Source organism: Equus quagga, chromosome 17, assembly GCF_021613505.1.
Source record: "Equus quagga isolate Etosha38 chromosome 17, UCLA_HA_Equagga_1.0, whole genome shotgun sequence".
NCBI lineage: Eukaryota > Metazoa > Chordata > Mammalia > Perissodactyla > Equidae > Equus > Equus quagga.
Window position 1 is genome coordinate 15759775 of NC_060283.1, and position 23734 is coordinate 15783508.

General features: G+C 36.4%; 1 protein-coding gene and 1 pseudogene across 1 annotated transcript; both read right to left on the bottom strand.

The window, feature by feature from the left end:
* Positions 1-348: 348 nt before the first annotated feature.
* On the bottom strand, positions 349-17646 carry LOC124229095 (olfactory receptor 5W2-like; annotated as a pseudogene).
* A 2392-nt stretch (positions 17647-20038) lies between these two features.
* Positions 20039-20977, bottom strand: LOC124229652 (olfactory receptor-like protein OLF2). The gene has a single exon (XM_046645009.1). The coding sequence runs from the start codon at positions 20975-20977 to the stop codon at positions 20039-20041; it is 939 nt and encodes a 312-aa protein (XP_046500965.1).
* Between the last annotated feature and the right edge of the window lie 2757 nt (positions 20978-23734).

Consider the following 23734-nt stretch of genomic DNA (forward strand, 5'->3'; position numbering starts at 1 on the left):
GGTGCATTCTAAATTCTAATAGCTCTTATATAATTAATGCATAAAATAAGCATCAAACAAATACAAAATTGGCACACTAAAATGAAAATTGGAAAGTTTTCCAAAAATAGAGAGCACCTTATTTAAATTGAAGGCATATGATAAATTATAGCATATTTAGGAATCTCCAAAATATTGGTATCACTATGGCTTAGTAAAATACTTATTGTATTTATTAAGGTATTTGAAACAAAGTTATAGTATAACAAATTATTTAAAAAACACAAGAACATGTTTGTATATCTATATGTATATAAACAGATGTTTATTAATAGTATACACCTATTTACTTAAAAAACAAACTTTATATTATAGTTTTCCCAGGAACTCTTTCACATCCTTGTTCTGTAGATTATAAATCAATGTATTTAACATGAGAATCACAAGAGTGTGAAACAATGAGGTCATTTTGTACTGATCTAGGGGGAAGGAAGAACACAGTTTTCTGGAAAATTACAACAGCAGTTAAGTGGGATTTGCAGGTGGAGAAAGCTTTGAATCTTCCATTAACAGAGTGGATCTTAAAGACTGATAGGTTAGTATATCAATAAGAGACAAGAACTCCTAAAATGGTACTCAGTTCAATGAAGCCAAGAAAGTTAATTCATTGACCTGTGTATCTGAGCAAGAGAGCAATAGGAGATGAGGGATATAACGGAAGAAACAGTTAATCTCGTTTGACCCACAAAAACATAAGTAGAATGTTAATGTTTGTGTTTATCAAGGTATCTGCCATTCCACCAGATAAATCCCAGCTGTGAACAGGGAGCACAATCTGCTGAACATGTTCACTATACAGAGTGAGTTGTTGCTAATCACCTTGTACCTATTAAATGCCATTATTGCCAGGAGTAGACACTCAGAATCTGCAAAGACACAGAAGATGGAGAATTGCAGAGAACAGCCAATGATGGGAATTGATTTTCTTGTCAAATAGGTCCACCAGCTTGGTGGGGCCCAATTGCTGTGGAATAGTAGATGTCACACAAAGAGAGGTGGCTGAGGAAAAAGTACACAGATGTGCGTAGCTGACAACTCATTCTAGTTAAAATGGCCAGACCAAGTTTTACTCAGAGATTAATGAAATAAACAACCAGAAACCTGGAAAATAGGGTCACTTTGATACGAAGGTTATTGGTAATTCCCAAGAGAGGGAATTCAGTCAAGGAGGAGCGATTTCTCTTGGCCGTTCTTCTTTGTTTCTGTTCTAAAATGCTACAAAAATGATCCGGGAAGTGATAGATCAAAGAAATTTCTGTAATGCAGAACCTGATCTGTTTCTGTAAATTGTCTTTCTTACCATCAGAAAATACAACATGTCACTCTAAAGAGGTATTGTCTTATGAAAAAAGCAAAAGTGTCTGGGATAGAGTGTTGATAATCTTTGATTCTAACTATATATGTCATTCCTGAAACATGTGTTTCATCTTGGCATCTGTCACTCAATGTCAAGTAGTAGATTTGAATAAAGTGAAAGCTCATTTTAGATCCAAAGTAATATATAAGAAAAAAGAAAGTTAGTTAGAAATGGCTGCCGGGGTCCCGCCCCGGCGGAGTCCAGGTTCCTGAGGGATGGACGGCGTCGGCGCGATGAGGGAGGGGGAAAATAAGGGGGACGTGAGACTTGGGTTGGTGTTAGCAAGTCCGACTTTACTGTGCACAAGTGTCGTTTATATATTTTTCAGGATTAGTACCGAAATAGTTCTACAAATATTCTCAGAGAGATAAGGAAATAAAAAACGAGCACAAGAATATTTATTAGCATTCTATTCTATAGAGCATAAGGTTAATGGTAGTCTTCTCCGCAATTAACTAGTGTTCGTTGTCTCTAAGCTAAAGGAGATAGGTACCTAGGCATCTGTTGTAATTCCTGGTAAAGTTAAATCAAAGAGAGAAGGTCCAGGCCTCCGGACAGGACAGCAGTCCGTCTGGTTACATCCTGGTGGAGCCATCCCTGCCTCCCTCAATCATTTACGTCATTAGTGTAGATGGTTAATGGGAACAAAAGGCGACTCCAGGGTGTCTTATCCCCAGGGCTATCTGCATTCTCAGCGGGCAGTTAAACATCTTTACTTTTGCGCGCCCTTTAGAGGGTGGAAGCATTCCTTTGTCTTTTAGATTGTAGAGCTAACAGTCCCTTAAGTACACTGCTGGAGAAAGTATCACTTTGTTAGTAAAGGGCTGAAAAGCTAAGCTAAACTGTATATCTTCAAGAATAAAAAACAGAAATAAGTATAGACATAACCTTGATAGAAAGCATGCGTATAATCCAGAAAATATCAGGGGTGTCAGCCGGCCATTCTTCACCGAGGGGCATCCCTGCACCCCTCAGCCCTTCTACTCATCAATTATTTATTTATTGCTTTTAGGAGAAAACCTCTATAACATTTTAACAGAAAGCTGAAGGTCAAGAATAATATATAGATACTTCTTGATCATCCAATTAACCAGCAAACTTAGAAGGATGATGCATATATATATTTAGACAAAGAACTGGAGGGAGAAGGAAACATTAACCAGATGGAGGCCATAAACCTAATTCGACATCTTATCTGGGCAGGATTCCTTTCTGCTTGTCTCAAATGGGACTGTGTGCTCCTCCAATAATGAACTGAAAAATATCTTGAAAGTTACCTGCAGGTGGTCACATTCTCTTACTATATCTAATTTTCCCAGGAGGTAGTGCCTCCCAAGCAGCCACCCAAAGCAGTGAAAACTGGAGGTTAAGAAAGGAAAAGGAATGAAGGGCAATTAGAAGCAGCACAGGTTTCAGAACTATGTGAGGGGCTGGCCGGTTATTCTTCACCAAGGGGCGACCCTGCACCCCTCGGCGTTAATCGGTTGGACCCTGTCAAACAGCCGATCAAATGATGTAGCCACGGCTCCCAGCAAATGGCCAGAAGATACTGGGCAATATATGTTTGACTAAAAAGATAACATTTGTTGCATTGCTCAGGAAATAGAATTGCTTTTATCACTGACAATGATATTGAATGTGAGTTAACAAATTAAAATTTTTTTTGGTATTGTTTCTGGTGCATGGCATCTTTAGTGTTTACGCAGACATGAAAGACATTTTATCAAACTATTCTATCACTCTTCCCCAGCTGTTTGCTAGAGCATTTATAACCCATTTGTATGACTGACCTTTGCCAAAAGACAAATCCTTTGACAAGTCAAAGAGAAGTGATAAAAAGAAGTGGAAACAACAGACTATAATGCATAAATTTGCATCTCTTTGGATTTTAAGTTGACCTTTCCATTAAAATAATAATGGGAAGAGGAAAAATAAATGTTCCTTATAAGTAGGGTTCCATCTTTTCTTTATGTATGCATTATGTTAGTGTGTGTGTATGTTGATATATGAAAATCTGAGTGTAGATGGTGATTTGATTTTTTTTTCTAGACTTAAATATTATGGCTTGTAGTCCATATGGACCTGGATTTACATGTACTAGTTTTCATAATGTGTTTTCTCCATTGTTATTTGAAAAAGAAAAGAACAAATCTTAAATTTACATATACAATATCACTTGCACAGTGTTACACGATAACGATTTTCTTATAAATCTTAACTAAAATATTAATAAGAAAAATTTTTATCTTTATCAAATGATAAACGAGGTCAGTAAATTTCATGCAGGTCTAAAAAATATTATTGATTGGCTGTTCAATTACAGAGTTTATTTAGCAGAGTAAGCAGGTATAAAATGTTTCATTTCCAAATTCTTTAATACTTATTTACTCATTTTTCCAAAAAATAAGGCTTTCCTTCCATATTCTTTAAATTTATCCATTTGGAAACTTACCTGAAATGAGTAAGACTTTCTGTTCTTATCTCTGGTAAATGAACAGTAGGCAGATTGCATTTTATTTCTACCTAATGATGGTTGAGACTTAAATCTTTAAACCCCCTGCCTTCACTCTTCTGTGTTAGGAGAGTATCATCAGTTAGATTTCTTGTTCTGTATTTTCTCCTGTGAACAGTGCAAAAAATTAGAAAAGATTGAACTTTTACTTCTTCATTTTTGTCAGCAAATTGATCAATGTCAGAAATTTATCAGGATTTATTATAATTCTGTGAAAGAGGAAATGAGTGGAACCATATTAGAATAAAGCCTGAGCAGGAATTTCAGAGGAATTGCCTTGTACATTTTATATTCTTTATCTTCAAAACTGGAACAATTTCCTAACATTCCAAGAAGTCAGTAAGGGCAAAAATATTCTGCTTGTCACTACTGATCAAATTGGATTTTGCTGATGACCAAATTGCTAACCAATCAATGACATACAAGTCTAGCCTCACTCATCTAGCTCCAAGGAACTCTTCTTTAACACACCTTACTTCATCTTCTTCCCTTCTTCCCATAAAAACGCTGAACACGTATCCTGTAATCAGAGCATTATTTGAGTTTCTACCTGAATCTGTGCTCCTTGAATTGCAATTTTTTTATTCCAAAGTAAATGCCTCTCTGCTTCTCATTTGGCTCTTTATTTTCAGGTTAACAATGCAATATTTCATGCCTACCACAAGTCTACACCCTCCACCAGTAAAACTAGATGTCTAATGATAATCAAAGATCCTATATTTATATGATTTTCATCCCTTTTTGTTTGTCATACTGTTTCTTCCATTTCTGAAACAGTTTCCTTCATCACCCATTAAGAAATATGGTAAACTTATGTATTACTTCTTTCATTAGTAATTGTCTGATTCTTTTCCTTCAAGTATATGTCCATCACCCTCATTTCAATGATTTCTTTTTACTGTATTATGTGGGGGACTGGAATTGGCCCCCTAAAGATATGTCTCTGTGGCATGAGGATTATTTAGGGCTGGTTTCTTTTAAAAAGTGCAGACAGGAAAGAAACTCTGAAAAGTACAATTTCCTTACCCTTTGTTAAGAGACATTTATGTTGTAAAGGAAATCTCCATCTGCAAAGATGTCTCCTTCTCTGTACAGGTAGAAGGGGGATGACCTTATCTCTAGAAACTCTTATCAACGCAGAAGGCAAGAACTTAAATGTGCATAATAACCCAACCCTTGTTTACTGTACTTGTCCGGTAATCTCCCGTAACTGACTCCCCTCACCCCCAATATCCTCCTTTGTCTTTAGCTGAAGATAATATTTAAGGTGGTGTCTTCAGCCATTTTGTCAAGTTGCTCAGGTTGCCTGAGCCTCTCCCGTGTATACATGTTATAAAGCTTTGTTTAATTTTCTCCTGTTATTCTGTCTCATGTGAATTTAATTCATTCTGTGGCCAGAAGAACCCAGAGTGGGTAGAGGAAATATCTTCCTCCTCTACAATTACATCCACTACACTTCATACACTCTTTATTGAATTATGCCTTTTATTTATGTATGTATGTGACTCTACATTCCCACAATTCTTAGTATAAATATTTACATGAGTTATGACTCAGTACATTTGTGTTGGTAAATACTTGCCCATTGTTAAACTGGTGGATGTTCAACAAAGAGTAGTAAACACTCTTTGAAGGCTGTTTCTACTAATACAGTAATATGTACAAAAGTGATCTTTTATTAAAAACATGTGATGAGATTATGCTTTAAAGAAAAAAGGCAAAGTTTCTTTAGTTCCAAAATAACTTTTGTGTGTTATAATTAGTGGTAGTACTTCAAAAATTGGAAGGTACTGAAAGGGTGCATTTTGCCTTTGCTGAAATGCCTCCCATACAGCTACCAAGAAAATACTCCACCCTTCTGGAATATTGGTCAACCATGTTGGTCCCTGACATGATTGGACTCCTTCACTGGGACAGGAATTTAGATCCTGTCTTCCCATCATTCTGCCTATAAAATGCTCTCTGTCTATAAATGTGTATTTTAAGCACTTCTTTTTTCAGCACTAGATTTGTGAGGGCATTGTGGGGTTCAACCAAATATCTTTTCTTTTTCTTACATTATTTAACTTGACTCCATATATATCATAACATATTTCTAATATTGTCTTGTGTTTTCTAAACCTTCTCTAGCAACTTCATTATAGAGATATTAAAGGTGAGATCAAAGTAAGCATTAAACTTCTGGAGTTTCATAGGCATTATGTTTTGCTGACTCCAAAGATCTTGCTCTTAACAGGTTCCGTCTAGAGTGGAATGACCTTGAGGACATTATGCTAAGTGAGATAAGTCAGGCAGAGAAAGACCGATATGAATGGAGATAGAGTCCTCTTTTCCAGTGGCCTTTGAGGATATCCAAGCCCTTTACCCCCAAAATTCCATTCATGAAGTTTCTATGCAGTTTTCAATAACACATCATCTGTCCTCCAGGGTGAGGGCAAGAAGGGAAATCCATAACCTGATGTGAAGTTTGAGAGTTGCAGTACGAATCTAGAGCCACTTATCCTGTGAAGCTCGGCTAATATAATTGGGACAGAATGATAGAATGATGAGGAATAGAGGATTCGAGAAGTTCTGTACATCAAATGATCCCTGTCTCTGATACTTATTCAGCCTATATGAGATTGCTCCTCTCTGTTGCATGTGAAGATAATTCATTCTTTTTCTTTGCTGTATAGTATCCCAATGAACAAACATACTATAGATTATTTGTCAAATTCCAAATAATAATACATTGATGATTTTTTGCACAAGCTTTGGGTGTACATACTCACTCATTTCTATGGTATATGAAACTAAGAATTTAATTTTAGAACCAGCCATAATAGATACTGCCATACAGTTTTCCAAAGCTGAATGTCAATTCTGACTTTTACTGTCAATATGTGAGAGCTGTGGTTGTTCCACATCCACACAAGTACTTGATATTAACATTGCGAATCATTTTCATTTTAGCTGCACTTTAGGTGAGTCATAGTACTGGGCTGTGATTTTAATTTTAATTTTCCTGAACCCTAATAAACTGTATAACCATTTCTGTGTAGTGTCTGTTAAAATCTGAATGCAGAATGGATGACCAGTTAAAAGAGCTGTGTTTAAAAGTATTTGAAATTCCACAATTCACACTCTAGCTGCTATCAGTATTGCCATTGAGGTCAAATCAGCCTAGAGATACAATTCAGTTCTTTGTATGAAGATGAAGCCACTCTTTGTTTTGTTTTGTTTGTTTGTTTGTAAATATCTCCAATAAAATGGGGATAGGTTTACACAGCATTAGAACCACAGATATATAGAGATGGATTGCAGCAACTGGAAAAAACCTACATACGCTGTAGTGTGCAACTCTCCTTTACAGAGAGGAGGGGACTGAGGCCTAGTGAGGAAGAGTGTTTGTGAAACACAAAAGTCTTTACAGTTGCATTGGGTGCCTGGTTCAGCACATATTTCTGCAGATGAATTTCCAGAGAGGTTAAATTTTCTGCCTCTACCTTTAACACAACTTCCCATATACTGGGTTATATAGCTTGCTGCTGCTGTATTCTAATAAATGTAGTTATATAGCCTGTCACCAGTATGCATCTATCCGTTCACTATGTCACATGCTGTTATATTTAGGCATATGGCCCTAATCTCCCATCACCATGTCATTATTATCTTTAGAGATTTCAGTGCCAAGCCAATAGGAAGGGAGTCCAGATACAGAAATACGCTTAAACATTACCCACTTTACACAGTCTTTGGTAATATCCTATTTGAACAAAAATATTTTCCATCCATCCCTGGTGGATGTGTGATAACAGTGTTATTAATGATGCAGACGGTGGAAGGTATGGGTATGGATTGAAGTAGATGAGTTAGGGTAGACCAAAGATTTACTCTATTTCTGTAGAATATCAACATGGAAGTGTTAGTTTAGGCCATTGACCGCAAGTTTCTATTTACTCATGAATGAGGGGGGATGGAATATGTGACCCCAAAATACACCACTTTGCAGTGCGGATTATTTCCACCTGATGACAAGCAAGGCCCAACACACTCAGGAAGAGCTGTTGACCTTCCACTTAACTGCCTAAAAGAATTTATGCACCACGAGAGAGCTAATACCAAAGATATTGATCAGAAAGGCTTCTCTGTATGGCATGGCAAACGTTCATTTACTAAACATTTCCTCTTCTCATCTCCCTGTAAATTGTCTTCTTCCCCTTTGAAGCCCCAGACTCCTACCTCTTCTCTCTTTTTTTTTTAAAGATTTTATCTTTTTCCTTTTTTTCTCCCCAAAGCCCCCCAGTACATAGTTGTATATTCTTCGTTGTGGGTCCTTCTAGTTGTGGCATGTAGGATGCTGCTTCAGCATGGCTTGATGATCAGTGCCATGTCCGCGCCCAGGATTCGAACCAACGAAACACTGGGCCGCCTGCAGCGGAGTGCACAAACTTAACCACTCGGCCACGGGGCCAGCCCCCCTACCCCTTCTCTTTAGTTCTGGATCACATATAGATAATTGCCTGACTCTCTTTGGGTCTTGCATTTTTGGGCTTCCCATACAAATGAAATTTCTTTTTCTCCTGTTAATCTGTCTTATGTCAATTAAATTATTAGAAGTGCCAAAGAACTTAGAAGGAATAAAAGGAATTTTTTTGCCCCTCCATGAAACTACCATACAATATTCCTAGTAAATGATTTTTCAAACTCAAATTGCATAAATTCAGGGAGATGAAGTGAACAATTGATCAATTAGGTTTCTTCCATTTTTAGACATATTAATTGAGCTTAAGATACCTCATTTATTAGAATAAAATTCCCTTGGTACTTTTCACTCTTTATATACGATTAAAGGAGCTAATATACAGATAAAAACAATCTTTAAATGATATTAGTGTCATATGTCACATAGAAAGAAGATGGCATGTGTATAACTTCTGAATAGTGGCAACCCACTGACTCTGATTGATTGGATTTTAATATATTTCAATGTTTTCTGCTATATTGCTGTTGTCAAGAAAGATTAACAAAAGAATATGGGTAAGTTGAGAAAATATGATAAAAGGGAAAACCCTTAAAACTTTTCCTCAAAAAAGCATTAATCATAGATCCTTTTTTCCATCATCACATTTTTTGCTAATCTGTAACTGGGTCTCACAAATGCCACCTTCTCTAGCAAAGGAGCCTCTGAGTTTTTACTTCCATTCTGAAATTCTTTCACATAAGATATTTACAATTACTTAAAGGGTACAATTGCAGTGGATAATTAAGAATGCCAATGAATCTTGCATGGTCCTTCAAATATATAGCCATATCCAAGTTTTCTCAACAAGCTTCACCAGTGTTTAACACCAGAAAGTTTGAGCAAAGCCAGATGATCTAGTGTACATCAAGAAAGTACACAGATGGGGCCGGCTCCGTGGCCGAGTGATTAAGTTCGCGTGCTCTGCTGTGGTGGCCCAGGGTTCAGATCCTGGGCGCGGACATGACATCGCTCGTCAGGCCACGTTGAGGCGGCATCCCACATCCCACAACTAGAAGGACCTGCAACTAAGATACAGAACTATGTACTGGGGGGTTTGGGAAATAAAGCATAAAAAAAAAATTGGTAACAGTTGTTAGCCCAAGTGCCAATCCTTAAAAAAATAAAAAAAGGAAGATTGGAAACAGTTGTTAGCCCAGGTGCCAATCTTAAAAAAAAAAAAAAGTACACAGATGATTGCTTTTCACTTCCTGTGTAATTAATATGAATGTCTTTACAGCTTAATTAACTTAGTACCCACAATCATTCTATGCACTTCCTTAAAAGTTATAAAATATATATACAAGGCACATATCATATCCTCATTTAATTTATTTTGACCAATGTCTAAGAAACACTCAAAAGTGTTATTGAGTATGTTGATTTTTATTATTTGTTTTTCTTTTTTGTGTCCCAGAAACAACACATGTCCTGGAATGATAGGGATAGAACACGCAGTCCTTGAGTAAAGAATGCTCACGGGGCTGGCCCAGTGGTGCAACGGTAAAGCACGCACGTTCTGCTTGGTGGCCCAAGGTTCGCAGGTTTGGATCCCAGGTGTGGACACGGCACCAATTGGCACGCCATGCTGTGCTAGGCGTCCCACATACAAAGTAGAGGAAGGTGGGCATGGATGTTAGCTCAGGGCCAATCTTCTTCAGCAAAAAGAGGAGGACTAGCAGCAGTTAGCTCAGGGCTAATCTTCCTCAAAAAAAAAAAAAATGCTCACAGTCTCATATTAGAGTTAACAGTTTAATCAACAGAGTGACAGATAAAATGATGTCTTGAGTAAAGTATTATTAGCAAACCACAAAGATGGAATTCAACCAGGACTGAGAAGAGGGAAGAAGAGAAGAACTGATTGGAAGTGACTGGGTTGAGAATTTCAGAGCAAGGATGTACTTTACCAGAACCTTCCTCCTTGTTCTCTATCCTTCCCATGTTGAACTTCATATCCTCTAAGAATGCATTGTCTGCCCACCTCAGGATCTCTAATTCCAAGCCTTTCGGTCTAGAATCCTTTCCTCTCCCCTCCATCTTTTGTATCTCTATTCATTGTTTATTTTTGAAACTGAAGTCCAAAGGATCTTTTCTTCTCTGCACTCTAGATTGAGAAATTTTGCTTGAACTTAGAGTATCTTGCACTTTTACTTCAAGGCGATATATAATTTATGACAAGTTATTTGTAGGATTAGCTAATTAATGTTTCTGATTTCCACTTCTTTATAGGATTCATGAGTAAAGAAACTACTTGCTTCACCATTAAATGCAAAACAGCTAGAAACACAAAAGGTACATTCTAAACACTAATAACTTTTAGGATAATTAAACTAATACATAAAAGAAACATCGAGCAAGTGAAAAGTTGGTACACTAAGATGGAAATCAGAAAGAAGGATCACAGTCATTGTTTCCTTAAAGAAAAAGAATTGATTTTATCACTGACATGATATTGTGTACAAGTTAAATGGAAATTATCATAGTACTGCTTTTTGCATATAGCGTCTTTAGTGTTGACTGAGACACAAAGCACGTTTTATGGAACTCTTCTATCACTCTTCCTCATTGGTTTGCTATAGTGTTTATAATCTGTTTGTTTGACTGATCTTTGCCAAATGACAGTTCCCTCCACAAGCCAAACACAGTGATGAAAATAAGTGGAAACAGCAGACTGTAAGTTGTAAATTTGCATATTTTAGGATTATAAATGGACTTCGCCATTAAAATGAAAATAGGAAGAGGAAATATAAGTGCTCCCAAGAGATATAGGCTCCTGTCTTGTATTTATATATGTATTATGTATGTGTGTGTGTCTGTTGATACAAGAAAATTTGAATGTGCGTGGTAGTCTGATTTTTATTTTTTCTAGACTTAAGTATTGTGGTATGTGGTCCATATGCCCTTGGATTTACATATATTGATGTTTATAGTGTGTTATCTATATTATTATTCAAAGACGATAAAAGAAAATATTAAAGTGTAATATGATATTTGCACAATGATAAAAAAGTAATGATTTACTTATCAGTCTTAATTAAAATGTTAATAAGTAAAAATATTTACTATCCTTATACAAACAGCAAATGAGGTCAGTCGAATTCACACAGGTCTAGTAAAGAAATATCATGTCTGGGCCTTATATTACAGAGTTTATTTAACTGAATAATTAAGCGCAAAATGATTCATTTACAAACTCCTCACTACTTGATTTCCCATTTTCCAAACGTGTAAAGTTTTTCCTCATTACATTCTTTAAATGTAACCATTTAGAGACCTACTTGAATAGAGCAAGTCATTCTGTCCTTATCTCTGGTACAGGAACAACAGGCAGATTCCGTTTTATTTTGGCTGAGTGACTGTTGGGAATGAAGTCTCTAAAGTTTCTGTCTTCTGTGTTATGAGAACATGATTAATTAGCTTTCTAATTCTGTATTTTCCACTGTGAATGTTACAACAACTTTAACAAAGCCTACACTTCTAATTCTTCGGTCTATTCGCCAAATTGATAAATGTCAGAAATTTACCAGGATTTATTTAATGCTATTTTCCATGGCGACCATGAGTCAATACCCTCTTCAAGTGAACCAGATATCTAATGAAATTCAGATAGATCCTCTACTTAATGATTTCCATCTCTTTTTCACGATTTATACCGTTTCTTCCATTTGTGAAACATCTCCTTTGCCTTCCATTTAGAAATAAGGTAATCTTATATGTTGAGTTTTCATTAGTCATTGTCTGATTTTTTTCCCCAGGTACATGTCAATTACCCTCATTTCTATAATTTGTTGGCTATGTAGGGGCAGAAAACTTTTGCCTTCTTCCCTTTAGATTTTTTGACTGCCTTAATAATTAAACTGATTTAATAATCAGACAGATTAACAGGAGAAAAATTTAATTTCATTTGTACAGGAGGCCCATCAAAAAATATGAAACTCAAAGTAGTGACCAAAGCAGGCAACTGTTATACCTTTTAGACAAAGAGACAGTAAATTTGCCAAGAATTGACCAGAGTAAGGGGTTTTGGCTTAGGATAATACATTAGCGTAGGAGAAACAAGGCTTGTTTATGTAGCCTTCTTTGCCAAATTCCCTACCTCTGGTGATAAAGATTCCTGATATCTCCTGGTACTGCAGGCATAACTTTCACATGAGAGGTTTATTTCCTGCTTTTAGAGGGACAAAGGAGGTTCAGAGTACCTTCTTGCATTGACTGTTTCTTAAGTAACTTTAATTCAAAATAATCAATATGCCAAAATTGCTTATTTTAAGGTGGCATATTCTGCTCTCCCTCAACTGTATAATATCTACTACACCTACTACATTCTTTTTTTCTTTTTAAAGATTTTATTTTTTTCCTTTTTCTCCCCAAAGCCCCCTGGTACATAGTTGTATATTCTTCATTGTGGGTCCTTCTGGTTGTAGCATGTGGGACGCCGCCTCAGCGTGGTCTGATGAGCAGTGCCACGTCCGCACCCAGGATTCGAACCAACAAAACACTGGGCCGCCTGCAGTGGAGCACGCGAACCCAACCACTCAGCCATGGGGCCAGCCCCACTACATTCTTTATGGAATTATGTATTTCATCTATTTATATATGAGTCTTTCTACATTCCCCCATCATTAGCATAGGATATACATGAGTAATGGCTCAGTAAACGTGTATCTTTAAATATTTTCCTGTTGTTAGGCTGGTGGATGTTGAACAAGTGGTAGAAATAAACAGCTTTTGAAGCCTTTTTCTACTAATATAGTTCATATGGTCAAGAATGATCTTTTATTTAAAAAAATGTGTTTTGGGATAATGCTTTCAAAAGAAAAAAGCCAAGATCTGCTTATTGCCAAAGTACGTTTTGTGTGCTTTTATTCATTGTAGTACTTTGAAATTGGGAGGAACTGGAAATGTGAATTTTGTGTCTACCTATGTCCCTCCTGTAAAGCTACAAGTATAATGCTCCACCTCCCTGAATCTTGGTCAACCACATTCGTCCCCGCCTTGATTGCATTCCTTCATTGGGACAGAGAGATAAATCCTGTGTTCTCATTATTCTGCCCCATAAAATATCTCCACTTTCTCATCTATAAATATGCATTTTCAGAACTTCTTCATTCAGCACTAGATTTGTGAGGCAAAAGGTAGGGATTTGGATATAGACCATTGCAGGTATCTTACCCATTGTTTTATGTTTTTCCTATATTATTTAACTTTCTTCCATATATATCATCATACATTTCAAATATTATCTTGTGTTTCCTGAGCTGTCTCTAGCAAACTCATTATACAGATAGTGAAAGTGAGATCCAGAAGTAATCAGTAAACTTCTGGAGTTTCATAGGCATTATGGTTTTATGACTCAAAGTACTTGCTCTTAATAGGTTCCTACTATAGTGTAAGCAACATCAGAGAATTATGCTAAGTGAGATAAGTAAGACAAAGAAAGACAAATACTGTATGAGCTCACCTATAGGTGGAATCTAAAGAAGTTGACTTACAGAAACAGAGTGTAGAATGGTGGTTACCTGGGGCTCAGGGTGGGGGAGTTGGGGAAATGTTGGTTGAAGGTTATAAACTTGCAGCTATAAGAGGACTAAGTTCTGGAGATCGAATGCACAGCACTGTGATTATAGTTACAATAATGTATTATATACTTCAAAGTTGCTAACAAAATAGATCTTAAATGTTCTCACCACAAAAGTGAAATACTAATTATCTGATGTGGAGCAGGTGCTAGCTGATGATATGGTGGTAACAATATTCTAATATATAAATGTTTCAATTAAAGACTGTATTGCACAATTCCTAGAAGCACAAGAAAATAAGTAGAACGGTGCCTTTGAAGTAGTGCAGCATGGCAGCCTTGGGGATAATCTCTGTATTGGCCATGTTCTGAGTGACATTTTAAAATGCATGAATCATTTCAGGATGCTGACAAGCACAAATTTCCATGTGTTCACTGAATCTTACTGCTGATTGTAAGTACAATAATGTACACCTGCTGTACACTCTGCCTCATGGTGGTTAACGTTTCTTTACCATAACACAAGTAAATACAACACTTGTGTGTACACAAAGTAATTTACTGAATGATAAGTATGAACCAGAGTATACATACAAATATTCCAGGTAATTCATTTCTTCTGAAACCACACTGTAAACTAGACAGAGACATAGTTTTTTCAGGGTCCTATAAAGCTAGAACATACTTTAGGCTAAAATTGTTAAAATATTCTTGATTTGGGGTAAGAGACACCTTAGAGATATATTTCAATGTCTTTATGTATTTTACTGTAATTATTTGTGTGATGATGTTCATGCAAACATACTTTACTGTTGCATGAGATAGTAAGGAGACAAAGCTCAAACTAAGTAATTGTAATAATTTGCCACCTATTCAACTGAAGACACTAATGCATTTGTGCTACTCAAGAGCTTTCCTACCATCATCTACTTCTCTGATACATCTTTGAAGGAATGGGAATTGTCCTTGGTCATTTTATTCTTATTCCTTTCTAAACTCTTTTTCCCATCAGGGGCTTCTCTGTCTCCAGGGTTGGCAAATCTCTGAAGATTTCACTTTGTCAAGGCAAGACCAAAATTTAGCTTCCTAAACATGACTTCCCCTGAAGACAATTTGGTATAACATCCCTCCAACACTTTCCTTAAAACCTGAGCCTCAGTGGCTCCATTATTATTAAAAATTTGATAATTAATATCCCAAAGTAATTTGTATTTAATTGAAGCTGACTTTCTTTTATCATGGAAGAAAATGACTTAGTTAGAATTTAAGACATCAGAAAAAAGCAAGTGAGAAAAAAAATCTGTGTCTGATAACTTCCCTTGTGCCACACTGAATCTAAATGTAATACTACATAAGCAACTGTTTACTTATAAACTCTTTCTTTTAGAAAATAGTTGGAAGGCCCTGAGCCTTGGTTCATTATGAGTAATTTCAGTGTGTAATAATGGTGCCAAGGAAAACAAGTCTCCTTGTTGCTGGAAACAATATTAAGAGTGGTCATGGATTGAATAAGCCATCTTTGCTTTTTTAATAGCAAAACAAATAATTGTTCACTGAAATATTCTATGAAAGTTGCACAATTTATTTTATAAAAATATGCTGGACTTTATTGTGTATAATGAATTTCTAGGGATAAAAACTTATAATAATAGAATTCTGAAGTTTCTTATAATCTAGTTTCTTACAATCTACTTTTGGAAAATACTCTTGATGTGAAAAGAAAAAGAAAAGAACATGTCTCTATATATGAATATATAGAAAGAATATTTATGATAATTGTACAAATAGATAAATTCAAAAATTACCCCTGTAACCAGGACTCAGACCAAGAAATAGAGCATTACCAGCATCAACAAAGCCTTTTGTATGATCCCTTCTAGGTCACTAAAGTTTTACCTTCGTGGAGTGAATACTTTGAGTTTTTATCATGATAGATTACTTTTATACTTTTTGAACCATATGTAACGGGATGCCTAGAGTATGCACTGTTTCATGTAAAAACATGCTTCTGAAATCCATCCATATTGTCGCAAGCAGTTGCAATACATTCATTCTCATTGTTGTATAGTAGTCTTTGTATAAATATATCATTAATAATTTATCTACTTTACCACTGATAAGAAGTTGAGTCATTTTATTATTTTTCTATTATCAATAATGTTAAACGGACATTCCAGTACATGTTTTTTGGTAGAGATATACACTCATTTATCTTGCATATAAAACCAGGAGTTGAAAATGTGTGTGCACACATGTGTATACAATTTAGATTTAGTAAATATTGGCATAAAGTTTTCTACAATGTATGCCCATCCACAGTTCCACTGCCACAGTTTCAGTGTGTGAGTCCTCCGGGTGTTCCACATCCTCATCAATACTTAATGTTGTCTTTCATTTTAATTTAGCCATTATGCAAAATATGTGATTTCCCTGATGACTAAGAAAGTTTAATATCCACTTTTAAGAAGGGTCTCAAATCAAAATGCACAGCATAAGGTCAGTTAAATTGGTTCAGCTTGATGGTATTCAGTGTCCTGCAACCTGTGCTATCTTTCATCATTACCACTTCCATTTCAGATCAAATTGACCTCAAACTGTAATGTGGTTTTTTGATATGAATATATTCCCACCCATCTGCCATTCTTTTTTAATCTCCACAAATATAAAAGTAGGTTTGTGCATTACTCATTGATAGGATTGAATAAATATAGACCCAAAAATGTGGTAGCTGGAATATGCAACAAAGATTATCCAGGTCAAACTCTTCTTTTGGCAGAGTGGAAATGAAAGCTCAAAGAGGGAAAGTGATGTGATGAAGGTAGGAATTATTGTGAGTTGAGAGTAGATTCAGACGCAATTTTGTTGTCATTGTTTCTCCAGTTTATTGCACATTTCTAGAGATAATATCAACCTGGGTTAAATTTGTTACCTCCAAAGAAAGAGCCACACACTAACCAAAGCAGTGAGAATTAGCACTGTTTGTTTTAACATATTTTGCTAACCAGCTTTTTGCCAGTTGTAGTTAATTTCTTGTATAATTCTACATATAGCTTAATCTGGCATCTCTAGTTGTGATTATGTTTGGAATGCCAGGACCTGGGCAGAAATAAGGAACTATGATGAAGGAATTGACCTACAATATTGACTCATTATAGAGACATTGATAATGTCTTATCTGACAATTATATTTGCCACCGATTATTGATGAGTATACTATAACAAACATAACAGCTAGAGAAATAGAGAGTGAAGAAAATGGTTAGGATTGAATTAGATTAAGTAAAATAGATTAAAGTATTTCAATACCAAATTTCCATGGCTTTCTTTGGAAAACCAAGACAGAAATCTCTTGCAGGTCATAGTCCAAGCCCCTAGTTGAATGATGAATTTCCCAATGTTTCCATTAAGTGATTATTCCTCCTTTGCTTTAACAAATTTAGGCACATGATCTCACAAATTATAAAAATCAGTCAATTTCATTTGTAGACATCCCGTTATTGAGCTTAAAATACATAATTTAATAGACAATGTTTCCTTGTCTTAGTTCATACATTAGAATTAGATTTGCTTATAGGAGCTAATATGCAGATGAAACGAATTTAAGTATGCTATGGTTGTCTTACGAGAGAGCAATATGCTAGGTGGATGGCATCTTCATTCTTCTGAGAGTGACGCCCAACTTTGCTTGGTCTGTAGTGATTCAATCCCACTTCTGCCATGCTGCTTTTCAAGATAGAATCTAGTACATAGGGAAAATTTCAAGAGTATAACCCAAATTTAAAATGAGTTGATTGAGGAGATTTTATGACTAAAAGGAGCATCCCCTCTGTACTTCTGCCTCTGTACTTCTCCCTACCATGTCTCAAAATCCCGTAAAAACTACCACCCTGGAGGGGCTGGCCCCGTGGCTGAGTGGTTAAGTTCGCGCACTCTGCAGCAGGCGGCCCAGTGTTTCGTTAGTTCGAATCCTGGGCGCAGACATGGCACTGCTCATCAGACCACGCTGAGGCAGCGTCCCACATGCCACAACTAGAAGAACCCACAACGAAGAATACACAACTATGTACCGGGGGGCTTTGGGGAGAAAAAGGAAAAAATAAAATCTTTAAAAAAAAAAAAAAAACTACCACCCTGGAGAGCAAAGGAGTCTCATTGACCTACTTGGGCTATACTGTCCATCTGAAATGTTTTCACACAAAGGCAGTTTACAAGGGAACCTAGATAGCCTTACATATTGATGACTTTTAGCTTATATAATTGTAGCAAAAGTATGAGAGCCCTTGGTGATTGCATGGTCTTTCAGATGCATGTCCTTGCCCTGTTTCTAAACAAGCCACTTCCACTGATTAAATCATCAGCAAACTAGAGCAGACCCATGTGAAGTTGTCAAATATGTTGTAAATACCAAGATAAGAGTTATTTGGTTTGATTACTTTCCAAATAGTTTATTTGTATGTCTTTAACTTTCCAATACCTTTAGCATACACAATCACTTTATGTTCTTACTTATAATATACAAAAATGAATTCAAGGCACATACTAGACCCTCAGTGATTGTTTTGCACTTATATGTAATAAACATTCAATACAAATTAACTTTTTTTAGTGTCTTTCTTTCAGATGCTGTGCTGTTGCTTGGGCAAATAAATGAATTGCATATTCCTAAATCTCAGTATTCAAAACTCCACAATGAAGTTAATAATTTAGGAAATAGAGACATATAGTCAAGGCACAGGGTGGTGTGTTTGGCAGACTGGAATTGGCCACCCCAAGATATGTCTCTTTAGATGAGGATTGTTTGGGGCTGGTTACTTTTAAAAAACTTCGGACAGGAAAGAAACTCTGAAAAGTACAATTTACTTACCCTTTGTTAAGAGACATTTACATTTGTAAAGGAAATCTCCATCTGTAAAGGCATCTCCCTCTCTGTGCCTGGAAGAAGGGAGGATGACCTTATCTTTATAAACTCTTAATCAATGCAGAAGGCAAGGACTTAAATGTGCATGACAATCTTACTCTTGTTTATAGTACTTGTCTGGTACCCTCCCATAACTGATTCCCTCTACCTCCAACATCCTTCTTTGTCTTTAGCTGAAGATGATATTTAAGGAGGCTCAGGTTGCCTGAGCCTCTCCCATGTATACAAGTTATAAAGCTTTGTTTAATTTTCTCCTGTTATTCTGTCTCATGTGAATTTAATTCATTTTCTAGCCAGAAGGACCCAGAGCAGGTAGAGGAAATGTCTTCCTCCTCTACGTGTGTGAACCAAACTGAGAGCACTGGAAGAAAGGAAAGGATTCTGGAGGAAGTGACTGAGTTGTAGTTTGCAACACATGGGTTGAGTCATCAGGCCAGTCCCCTTCGCTCTCTATAGCCTAGCCACACTCATCTCCTTTGAATTCCACAGAAATGGCACATTTCTGACCACATCAAGCCCTCTCTAACTGTTGATTCGTCTACCTAGACTTCTTTCTCTATCAGCTCTCAGTTAATTCCTACCTATCTTGTAGATCCCAGATTGACTCCATTTCCAAGAAGCACTTTTTAACTTTGTTCACTGTACTTGAACAATTACTTTTGGGTTCAGAGTGACTAGTCTTTCTACATTATGGCATAATTATAGTTTATTATAAATAATTTAAATGATTATTTAATTAATATTTGTCACTTCAATTAGGTAAGATTCATTAGTATAAAAACTGCTGGAATCACCATGAAACACAAAGAACATAGAAGTGCATCAGACACTTAGGAAACTCTCAATAACTTTTAGACAATTAAGTTAACGCAAAAATATAAGTTTGAGAAAACAAAAATTTGGGAAAATAGGAGTTCAGAATTTTCTGCAAATAGGGATTACCAAATAATCAAGACATAAAATGAAGCATGGTGTATTTAGGGAATGCCACATATTAGTATGGCTGGAACCTTGTATAAATACTTATTGGATTGCCCCACAGTAATCAAAACAATTTTGATTTTCATGTATTATACTGTAAGATTGAGAGAAAATATATACATATATTTACCTTTTCAGTGGAACTACTTTTTATTTTTAAACATTTTTATGTATTATAGTGTAAGATTGAGAGAAAAGCATATACATATAACTTATAAATGGGACCACTTTTTATTTTTAAGTTTTTTCAGAGCGTCCTTCACATCTTTGTTCCGTAGGCTATAAATCAGAGGATTTAACATGGGACACACAAGGGAGTAAAACAATGAGGTCATTTTGTCCTGATCTAGGGAGTAAGAAGAACTGGGCCTGAAATACGTGAATAGTAGAGCTCCCTGGAAAATTGCAACAACAGATATGTGAGAGGTGCAGGTGGAGAAAGTTTTGAACCTCCCCTCAGCAGATTGGATCTTTATCACCGCTAGGATGATATAACAATAAGACACAAAAAGACCTGAAAGAGTAACCAGTTCAATCAAGCCAAAAATGGTGAATATCACTAACTCATTGACCTGTGTATCTGAACAAGATAGCAAAAGAAGAGGAGGGATATCACAGAAAAAATGGTTAATCTCATTTGACCCACAGAAACATAAGCAGAACGTTAATATTGTGTTTATCAAAGCATCCATAATTCCTGTCATGTAAACCACAACCATGAGCAGGGAGCAAACTCTGCTGGACATGTTGACTGTATAGAGCAAGGGGTTGCTAATGGCCTTGTACCAATCAAAGGCCATCACCACCAGCAGTAGACACTCAGAATCTACAAAAGTACAAAAGATCAACCACTGCAGAGCACAGCCATAGAAGGAAATTGACTTGTTCTTGGCAATGAAGCCTACTAGCATCCTGGGTCCAATTGCCGTGGAATAGCAGAGGTCACTGAAGGAGAGATGGCTGAGGAAGAAATACACTGGTGTGTGCAGCTGGGAATCTATTCTAATTAAAATGATCATCCCAAGATTTGCAACAAGAATAGTGAGATAAACAATCAGAAATGTGGTAAATAGGGTCACTTTCATTCCTGGGTTATCGCTAATTCCCAGGAGAAGGAATTCATTCAAGGAAGAGCAATTTTCACCATCCATTCTTCTTTATTCTTCTAAAATGCTACAGAAATGAACAAAAAAGGTAGACGAAAGTTTTAACTCTTCTTGACACAAATATAAAAATATAATCTATATGTCAGAAAGAATTTATTTCAGTACATTATATTCTTTATTATCAAAAAAGATAGTCCAAATAAGTTTTATTGTTATGGTGTTGACAAAAGTAAAAGTGTCTGATGTGGGATTTTGAGAAAGTCTGATTCACAGTTTGGATGTCATCCACGAGGTAGGTGGCTTGCGTGAAACTTCACTGCTCTATCTCAGCAGTCAGTCATGAACAGAGAGCTCATTACAGGTCAAATATAATATGAAAGCAACACCTAAATTAAAAACAAAGCTGGAATACACAGCCTTATATTTTAAAAATAAATATCCAATTGAGTGTCAAAGTGATTGCACTGAGTTCTTCAAGAATCATGATTTGACTGTATTAAATTCAGTAATGAAGAATATTATGCTACTCTTCTTATTCTATGTTGTTTTACTATTTATTGAGACTTTAGATATGCTTTAATAAACTTGTCTCTAGAAATATATTACTGTTTTGATACGTCATTGTTACTTACATGCAGGAGTGTTTGGATGTCTCTTGACGAGTGTAGGGGAGGAAGACATTTCCTCTTCCCAAATGGGGGTTTGTCTGGCTGGAGAATGAATTAAATTCACATGAGACAGAATAGCAAGAGAAAAATTAAACAAAGCTTTATGAGGAACCATGGCCAGGGGCCTTTCTTCCTGAAGGAAGAAAGTGCACTGAAGAAGTGGGGTACACAGAGTGGTTATATACCCCCAAAAAGGATGTTTCACATATGATTGAAATGTCCCTTTTACAATAGTCACAAGGCTGCTTTGTCAGCACAGCTCTTGATGGAAATGGCAGATAGGTCTGCTGTCTCAGTGAATGCCTCAGGGTGGCAGATGTGTTACCTCGGGCTGGGTGATCACAGGTGAGCGCAGCAATCAGTTCCCATCCTAAAGAAAGATGCTTAATCTTTAAGGAGATGTCAACGTTGGGAGGGGGAGGGAAGTCAGTTACAGGAGGTTACCAGTGAAGCACAATAAAATGCAGATTTAAGTCCTTGCATTTGGTATTGATTAAGAGTTTCTAGAGAGAAGGTCATCTCCTTTCTTCTTCTTGGTACAGAGAGGGAGTCACCTTTACAGATAGAGATTTACCTTACAAATGTAAATGTGTCCTAACAAAGGGCAAGTACCATTCCTCAGAGCCTCCTTCCCTGTCCCAGTTTATCAAAAGCAATCAGCCTCAAATAATCCTGATGCCAAAGAGACATATCTTGGGGTGGCCAATTTCAGGTCCCTACACTAGCAAAAAGAAATGCTAGAAACAAGTGGAAACAACAGAATTTAACACATTTGTGTCCATTTCTTAAATTTTAAACCTGCTTTTTCATTAACAACAGAGAAGGAAACAGAAATGATAAATATATATTAGCTATATAATCTTCTGTGTGTGTGTGTGTGTGTGTGTGCATGTACCCATGTCGCTCTCTCTGTATATATGAGAATTGGAAAGTAAGTGATGATCTGATTTTATTTTAGACTTCAGTAAATATGGTATGAGGTCATACGAGGTTGAATTTACACAAATTAGTATTTGTCTTGTGATATCTCAATTATTACTAATAAAAATAGAAAAAACTCAAATTTGCATATGTTCTCTCACAGTGATTAAAAAACTCAGTTTTTTTAAATTTTAATTGAGATAGAAGTAAGCAAAACTGTTCATTTACTAAATAAAATAAATCTGATTCAGCCTCCTTTAATAAGAAATATCACGTTTTGTAATTAGATTGTTGACTATTAACCAACGGAAATAATTTAAAACTAATTCATTTACGTTTTTCTAAATATTTGACTTCTCATTTTTCAAAATGTAAGGTTTTTTTTTCATTCTTTAAATTTGGTGACCCAGAAGCCTACCTGTGATGAGCAGGTCTCTCTGTGCTTGCCTCTGATTCCTGAACAATATGGACACATCACATTTTATTTTTACTTAGTGACATTTGGGACTTAAATCTCTAAAGCCTCTTCCATTACATGTCTGTGTTATGCAAACAAGTGATTAATTAAATTTCTAGTTCTGTATTTTCCCCTGTGAATGTTCCAATATTTTCAGCACAACCTAACTGATGAGTGATGCAGGGTCGGTGAGCCGAGGAGTCAAAAGAAAGATTTCTTAGACTCTCAAGATCTGGCAGTAGTGCTCTTTAATTTAGAGAATAGTGTGGAATAGCATGGGGACAGGACCCATGGGCAGTCAGAGCTTCTGCTGCCGCCGCTTCTGATGCCCCCGCTGGCATGGGGACAGGACCCATGGGCAGGCAGAGCTGGTGTGTGGGGACAAGACCCACGGGCAGTCAGAGCTCCTGCTGCTGCCCTGAGTTGAGGGTTAGGGCTAATTTTATGAGGCATGTGTACGTGACTTATTTTTACTGGAAAAAAAGAAAAGATGATGTAAAAAGTCATTAAATGATTTCAGTGCAGATGGGGTCTGGTTATTGTGCGGTCATATAACTTTAGATACGAATCTGGCCATATAGATCGTCATGCAGGTGAGGATACCCCGGGCTTCTCTCCCTGGGGCAGTCCTAATTCATACCATAAAAAAAGCCCACTGGGTCATATAGTTTGGCATGTAGGCCATGTCACCCTGGGCTTCTCTGGCTGGGGCAGCCTTAATCCACATCAATGAGGATTTTAGGCTGGTTACTTTTA

Coding starts and splice junctions, on each gene's coding strand:
- LOC124229652 (XM_046645009.1), bottom strand. CDS start 20,977: ATGGATGGTGAAAATTGCTCTTCCTTGAATGAATTCCTTCTCCTGGGA.